Source organism: Melitaea cinxia, chromosome 1 (genome assembly GCF_905220565.1).
Source record: "Melitaea cinxia chromosome 1, ilMelCinx1.1, whole genome shotgun sequence".
Lineage (NCBI taxonomy): Eukaryota > Metazoa > Arthropoda > Insecta > Lepidoptera > Nymphalidae > Melitaea > Melitaea cinxia.
Window position 1 is genome coordinate 6,783,095 of NC_059394.1, and position 8,706 is coordinate 6,791,800.

Below are 8,706 nucleotides of genomic sequence, written 5' to 3' on the forward strand. Positions count from 1 at the left end.
ACCACAGGACGATAAATAAAGGCACGCAATATTTCCTCTAAATGGTGAGAGCAAGTCTAGCTGAAGCATTAACACTTGCGCCATGTGCGTCTATTTTGGCACAAGTGTAGGAAATAAATATTTTACCCTAATGTCACCCTGATGGTTGAATTACTTATTACTTTTGTTGCTGTAGAAAAATAACTAGCAATTAAAGGATATTTTCATTAAATTTTATATTTCATTTCATTCAAAACATATATAGTATATATATACTTATATATTGTGTATTGAAATGTATTTTTTTAAATTAATTAAAAGCTTTTACTTAACTTACAATATACTATATGTACGTAAGTATGTATGTTTGTTAGGGTGGAATCTTGCAACCCAATTTTGAAGCATATAACCTTAGGTCATTAATAAAACGTGTATACAAACGTATACACGTTTAGTTCGGGCAGTAATGCATGTTTTGCTTAAATCTGATGTCTCTTGATGGCGGACTAGTTATTTTTATATGCACTCGGACAATATGGGTATCAAATGAAAAGGCTTGTTAAAAATACCATGTAAAATAAAGTTATGTCACTTGAAATTCAATATGGTGGACATTTAAATTTGACGGACTAGTTATTTTAATGTGCTCCTAAAATATGGGTACCGAATGAATGGGCTTGCTGAGAGTAGCTCGAAAAACAAAGTGACGTTACTCTAAATCCAATATGGTGAACTTGTAAAGATGGCAAGATTTACCTATGTAGCCAAACTAGTAAATTAAGTAACTTGATCCAATTGATTTTAATTTTTATAATTTGCAAAACTAAGTAAAAACGAGTACTTAGACCTCACGACAAGCTTTTACATCATATAAATTGTGTAATGACGTTATATGTTAAGTGTAATAAGTAAGTTAATAGTAAAAGTTATATGGGTAAACCGGTAAAGTTTATTGTATTAACAATTAATATAATTTATTTGAAAACAAAGCAGAGAACAAACAAAACTCACAACTACCATTTTATTTATTCGATATACATGACGACAGTCATTTCATTTTTTTAAAACAAACAGGACTTTGTAGTTTCATGTTATCACTTATTTAATATCCAAAATAACATTTTGTTTTCTTTTATTGCAGGTTCAAGGTGGCATATACATGAGATGTTATGGGCTCACGCGGTTTAGAAAAGTGGCTTTGGTTGGTGGGAGTTATAGCATGGGCTTGTGGCGCCAGCGCAAGAACTCTTTGTCCGCCACGATGTGCGTGCGACGACGCGCTGCGAGCCGCCTCGTGCGCAAACGCGGGCCTGGAGATAGTACCTATCCAACTAAACCCAGAAGCCACTCACATCAACCTCACTCACAATGCTATCGACAACCTGTTGTACACCTTCGCTTTTTATACACAACTAACTATCCTGGATATATCTCACAACAAAGTGCAAGATTTAGGTAGTAAAAATTTTGACAACAACCTCGAAATGACCCACTTGAATGTTAGTCACAACGCCCTCAAACGTTTGGATAAAGACACCTTTATTGGTCTTAAAAGATTAATTGATTTGGACTTATCAAGTAATGAAATATCAAATATTCATCTTCAAACATTTAAAGACCTCACTATACTCGAAAGACTCGATTTATCAAACAACAAACTTGTAAATTTTGAAGCTGAAACATTTGAACCTCTTTCGTCGCTTAAAATACTTTCACTCAAAAATAATTCTATTTTAGAGATACCATCATCAAACTTATTTTATGTCATTCGCTTGGAATATTTGGATCTTTCCGAAAATTTAATTCAACAAATAGACAGGCATGGGATTCCGTTTTTGAAAGAATTAAAGCATTTAGATTTTAACAATAATATAATTAAAAGTGTTGATCAGCTGGGACTGCATAATTTACCATCCTTGCGCCACTTAGATCTCAGCGATAACAATTTGACTTCGATCCCTACGTCGGCTCTTTCTAAACTATCGAACTTGTCACATCTATACTTAAGCGGCAACTTTTTTCATAACATTTCATCTTTGTCTTTTCAAAGTCTTTTCCACTTGAAACATTTACATTTAAGTAGACTGTATGAGTTAGATAAAGTTGACTCCAGGGCTTTTGTAGACAATATCAACTTACAAAAAATATGGATGAATGAGAATTTGAAAGTGAGGGAGGTTCCACCGAGACTATTTCACGGAAACCCTAAATTAACGCATGTTTATATGAGAAACAATGCGTTGGAAACCCTCGAGGCATCACATTTTCCCATTGATACACTTCAAGAGCTAGAGATTTCTGGTAATCCCTTTGTGTGTAATTGCTCTTTATTGTGGCTTTGGAAACTCGGCAGAGATTGCGATATACGTAACAAAAAGTCTTACAATACAAGTGCCATATTACGAATTGACTATGAAGATGTGAAATGTGCGGCACCAGATCGTTTGAGGGGTGTTGTATTCGTACAAATTCCGGAATCAGAATTTGGATGTTCAAGTGGATGGGTGGTAGTAGCGATTGTGGTGTTAACTGTTAGTATAATTATAAGTGTGGTGGGTGGAGTTTTGTACTTTATGGGTCCCTTGAAAAGATGTAAAGGAGATAAATCGAAGCAGGTCATGAATAGTGTAATGTTGAATGGCGACGTTTCTAAATTAGGAAACGGCTTAGGATACTCAACCCGCAGTAGGGAACAAGAGAACAAAAGAGACGTGGACAGGTATCTTATGATCGGTTCATCGGTAACTAACAATTTTCACTCATTAAATCCTCCTTGGCACAGTGTAGATAAAAACCCATATTATCAAGAAGATAACGAAGAACATATTTACCAACAGTTTGCGTATGAAACGATACCTCATCACAGGACCCCAGAGAAACCACACATAGTGTACGTTTAACAAAAGTTTACGATTATAGACATTAAAATCCGAGTAATTTCATTACTTCACCGTATTATGAAGAACATTATTTATGGCAATGTGATTGAGAGATACTGAATTTTGCAATAATGTAAATAGTGATGATTAAAACTGTAATATGTGATAGCTTTGTATATAGATATGTAAATATAACATTACTGATAAAGACATTTTCGATTTTGTACTTAAATTCTTTAGTCATGTTATTTACTTCAACGTCGTTTTATGATAATTATTTGCCTTTTATTATTATTAATTCTTTCTTAGGTTTATAATTGATTTCTTAAAATTAGCAGATATAGTTATGTTTGCTTTTAAGTTTATGCAGAAGAGTTGATGAGATATTACACAACTGTACAAAAATGTATAATATGTATGTATACAGCAAACCCTTTGTTTTAGTTCCTAGTTCCTTAACAATATTCATACGATTTGTAAAATATTTAAAAATTGTAATGACAAGTAATTTGTATGATAAATATTCATATGTAATTGCATAGTAGCTATATATATACATTCTGAATTAAAACACCAAACATGATGAAAACTTTGTACAAATGTAAGCAATATAGATTAATAATTTCAAATACTATAATACGTTAATTTTTATTGAACAATTGTTATAGCATGTAATTGTATTTAGAGAAAAAAAAAACAGATTAACATGTTTATGTACTGCCTAGAACAATCATAGCCTATCTTCATATACATTAGAGTATTTGCTTAAATTAGTAGCAGCTTACAAAACTTGATGACCTGTTGTGTGAAGTCAAATATTGAAATAAAATAAAGTGAAGTACCAATTGTAAATTTCAACTTATTAATTATTAACATTATAATTGATTTCAAGTTTACTCACAAAATTTATTCAAAGAAAACATCTTCAAACTACTTAAATTAGATAATTTAAGCAAATAATCAAGTGTATAAAAACTTATCATATAAAATATATTATAAACCAGCTGCTCTGATGGTGAGGGGTACAAATGAAATAATTACATTATTTATTGGCTATTTTTGTATATTGATTTCATAAGAATTGTTTGAAGCGTTTTATTAAAAAGATATTAAATTAATATTTTTATACTTAGGGAATATTAATTGTATGGGACGCGTGGTTCAAAGTTACTAGCTAAGCTCCTTTACCCTTAAGTTCACGGTCGTAAGTTGCTCAAATTGTTTCTTAAGCTTTGTCTAATTGGATTGCGACCTAAAATGTAGTTTGTAAATTCTGAACCATAAATATACTTCAATCATTCGGATGTACTTAATAAGTATAAAATATATAATAACTGCTATTAAAAATTCTAAATATGTTAGTCATGCAAATGATTAGGTATTAAAAGTTAGTAATTTTAGAACCACACGAAATAAACTTATAGCTGAAATTAATCTTGCAATATACTTTTTTAACAACTCTATTTATCTCATATACGTTTCATACAACTATGCCTACTTCATAACCAAACAATTATACCTATTCAATCGATAGTACAGTCATAGTGATAGCGTAAGACTATTTATACATACTTACTACTTTTAAACTTTTGTTATGAAACTTATTTAAATATATAATGCATTGGAACAAACGACAAATAAACAATTAAAAACTATAAGTTATTGTTTTTTTTATTATTCTATCCGTATAAAAAACACAAAAAACGTATCAGTCACATAACGCAGAAAAATTATTATTGTTTATTTTAAAAGTTACTAAGTATTTTTGGTGCACTGCAATGCACGATTCCTAAAAAGCATTATTAGTATTTAACATCTTGGTAATAGAAAACAAGGTAAAATATAAAAAAATATATATTTGATAGTAAACGAAAAAAAACGACTTCAATTACATCGACAAGTAATATAACATAATTAAGTAGTCGAAAAAAAATAACAAATGCAATAGTCATACGATTTTCAAGACTCGATTTCCCTAGGATTCCATCATCAGATCCTGGTTTCCTTATCATGGTACCACCCTTGGAATATCTCCTCTTCAACAAAAAAAGAAATACGCAGTTATCCCTGAACATACATAATATATATATATATATATATATATATATATATATATATATATATATATATATATATATATATATATATATTATGTTGAAAAATTACTTGTTGAGATTTTTAAGCAAAGCAAAATATATTGTCTATTATCCATTATTGCATACTCATTATTCTACGGTCTTAGAGAAAATAATAAAATGTTGCTACATTTACATTTTTTTTTAATAACTGTATATATATTGTTCAGTAATATGCACATTCACTATTACTAACTTTTTAATGAATAAAATTTATTTAAACTCATTGAATAACTATTATCAGCATTAAATGGGAGGTACGAGGTAATTACGTTCCGGTAATGATATTCGGTTCCTGCAACAAGTTGATTACGATAAAGTCATTTGTTCCGCAGCGTCAAACGATGAGAATGACAGTCATTGAATCAATGAGCCTGGAAATATTACATAATGTATAATTGTGTTTGCTGGCAAAAGAAGAAAAAACTACTTTAATTATATCGACAAGTAATACAACGTAGGTAGACGAAAAAATAGTCAAGAAATACGCATTATCAAAGATTACTCCAAAAGTTGTAATCAGATCTCGATGAAATTTAATTGTGACCACATGATAAACATCGACTTTCGATTAAATTAAAAATCATCAAAATCGGTACACCTAGTAAAAAGTTATGCGGATTTTCGAGAGTTTCCCTCGATTTCTCTGGGTTTCCATCATCAGATCCTGGTTTACTTATCATGGTACCAAACTAGGGATATCTCCTTTCCAAAAAAAAAAAAGAATTATCAAAATTGGTTTATAAACGACGGAGTTATCCTCGAACATACATAATATATATATATATATATATACGGTCGAATTGAGTAACATCCTCCTTTTTTTGAAGTCGGTTAAAAATATCCACATATTGTATAATAAGGTATCGTCAATATACATCAATATTTATTTAGTAAAATAATTAATATTCAATAAAAAATGATATAGACTAAAAGATAAAATTATAGACAATTTTATGTAATTATATTAACAACAAGCTTGTTGTGAAATTTTTCCAAAAATTTTCCCGAAACAAAATCTTCTTTTAATCTGTAATTCCTTAATACTTTAAAAGTTTCACACTTCATAATTTTGTACTAAATTGCTTGCCCGGATTCGAATCTGTTATCTTCTAGTAGAAATTCTTAAGTTTATGATTATTTTATTTCTCAATGTTCACCACAAAAATGAAACTGAAGATAATGAATTGAAATGAACGTAGGTATGTATGTTTAATTAAAAATTTTAATTATCTATTATTGTTTTACGTTAAATATTTAAACTCTAATTACAAATTGACATAGAATCATAAATCTAACATAAAAACTTATAAAACAGTGAATTTAACCTCATTAGGTCACAACAATTTAGAGCACCTTCGTTCTGCATCGACGACTTTATAACTTCTGCTCTGTTGACATCTGAGAAGCCATTCCAATTCGTTCAGAGTTGTAAGGCATTGGTAAGTATTGATTGCAATATGCTTAACTAGATTATAATTTGAAATATATATTTTTTTTATTATAAAAAAATTGTAGTCTCATAAATTACAATATATATAGCCAGCTTAATCTAAGCCGTCCACTCAAACGTTTTGCGTACATTCCGTGTTTTATTTTAAATGGATCTTATATTTATGTTGTTTGAATTTTTTTAAATGACAAAAACATAATAATATGGTCTTCGCCTTAATTAATCAGTTGGTCATACTAATTACACATTGTGATTTTTATCCCTTCTTGCAAATTAACTCTAACATATTTTGAAAACTAACCGGAGCTCTATCTGGAAGTGAGAAAAATCGTGCTTAGTTTTATTTAACTTTATTCAGTAAATTTGTGATGATTGATGATGACTCAAAAAAAAAACTTTTGGTGTCAGTATCCATAAGCATTAGCACCCTCTAGTAAAAATTTTGAATTATCTTCAATGTACAGAATCCAATTGTGGTCTCTAATCATGTCTGTGATCCATTCCTGTTGCAGTTTAATTATAAGTAAAAATAAGATTTAATTTCAAAATGGCGTCGATAAAAAAGAAAATATTTTATGATGATGCTCTTTAAAAATGATATCCCATTCTTAATATCAACATCCATTATAACAAAGTATGTATTCTGAGTTTCTCTTGCAATAAGAGGGTGTGTGAGAGAGGGATCTAGCAAGCAGAGCCACCGTAGATTTGTAATAGAGATAAATGAATGTCAAAAGTCTCAAATTATTATAAATGCAGCAGTGGGTTCAAAAGTAAAATTACGTTGAAAAGTAAACCGTCTAGTCTCGTGTAATGGAGTTAACATGTAGAACATTTATTTTACAACTAACCACTGTTTCAACTCGCCTTAATTTGCGAGCGAAACTGGGAATTATGTGTATACTAATAAATAGATTCAAGTGAAAATTACTGTCGCGGTTATTTTATAAATGAGATAGCTTCTTAACTCTCTCTGGAGCATTGGTTATTTGTTTAGTATAAAAATGATTTTCTAGAAAGAAATAGAAAATGCCATATGGTTCATAATGTATGTGTTGCTTTGCGCAAAACTCTAGAACGGCTGGACAAATTTTGTCTATTTTTTTAACAATATTTATACTTTGTAGAGTGTTTTTACAGATTGAAAAATTAAGAAAACAGCGCACAAACACACACACACATTTCATTTTAGAAAACGACATTTAAACTTCAAGCGTTTGACAATTCACAAGACAACGTCTGACAGGCTAGTTTGCTATAAATAAAATGATTCCTAAAACTTCATTCGAAAAAGTAAAACAAGGCTTGATTTACACTCACGTAATTTGTATTCTCACTAAAGTTGTCAAGGGCTTCTGCTGTTTATTTTTTTTTTTCGTGCTTATACAATAAGTTATCGACGTTGCTGAAGCTCCCTACATCCCATAAAATGTTCCCATCGGTTAACTCAACGGCACTGGATAATATAGTAACGTCCACGGTCCTAGCCCACGGCTATGGGCGGAAAATCGAGAGTGATAAATGTTTTTTAGATTCGTGACGGTCGGCCGTTTGGTTTAAATCTGCAAACGGATGGACGGGCAGTTTTAATGGTCTCGGCAAAGGAGCCAAAATTGTAGCATAAATTTTGGAAACCTTTCCAATTTTTCCGAAATACGTTTCGAATCCGGCTCGATGTCTATTGGCTTTTAATTTATTTGTCTGCACCAAATTCGTATGGCGTTTCAGTTTGTTTGTAATTCTGACGCTGTATCCATTAAAAATTCGTTTCACGCTCAGCTTTAAGTCACTTTATTTCAATTTTACAGTACGGTCTCTGTCAATAATTTACACGTACATGTGAGACTGCAAATATATTTAAATGTTCGTGTTGATATTGAAGAAGCATTTTATTATAAAACAAATTTTCGAGGCTGTTCTCGAAAATTGGTTTGATATATTTTTAAGTAAATAAAACACATAATGGAAATCGTGAAATATTATTCATATAGCTGTAATGTTTTTATTATTTCCGTTTTATTATACCCTAATAGGGTTCAATTACAATTGAACTTATATTAAGGAAAGTAAAATGACCCTACTACAGCAATTCTTCATGGTTCGTACGAGTACTACATCGAATAAAAGCAGCAATCAACTGGCTATAAACTCGAACTAATCAAACTACATCATATAAAAAGGCTTTAACGGGAAAAAATAAAGACCTTTTATCCGACCGTGAGAAGGCGATGTGCGTTCTGTTAGCTGGGGTGGAGAAGAT

General features: G+C 30.5%; 1 protein-coding gene across 1 annotated transcript; it reads left to right on the forward strand.

The window, feature by feature from the left end:
• The first annotated feature begins 1,148 nt into the window (after window positions 1–1,148).
• Window positions 1,149–2,879, forward strand: LOC123668834 (chondroadherin-like). Its single transcript, XM_045602556.1, has one exon. The coding sequence runs from the start codon at window positions 1,149–1,151 to the stop codon at window positions 2,877–2,879; it is 1,731 nt and encodes a 576-aa protein (XP_045458512.1).
• Window positions 2,880–8,706: the final 5,827 nt, after the last annotated feature.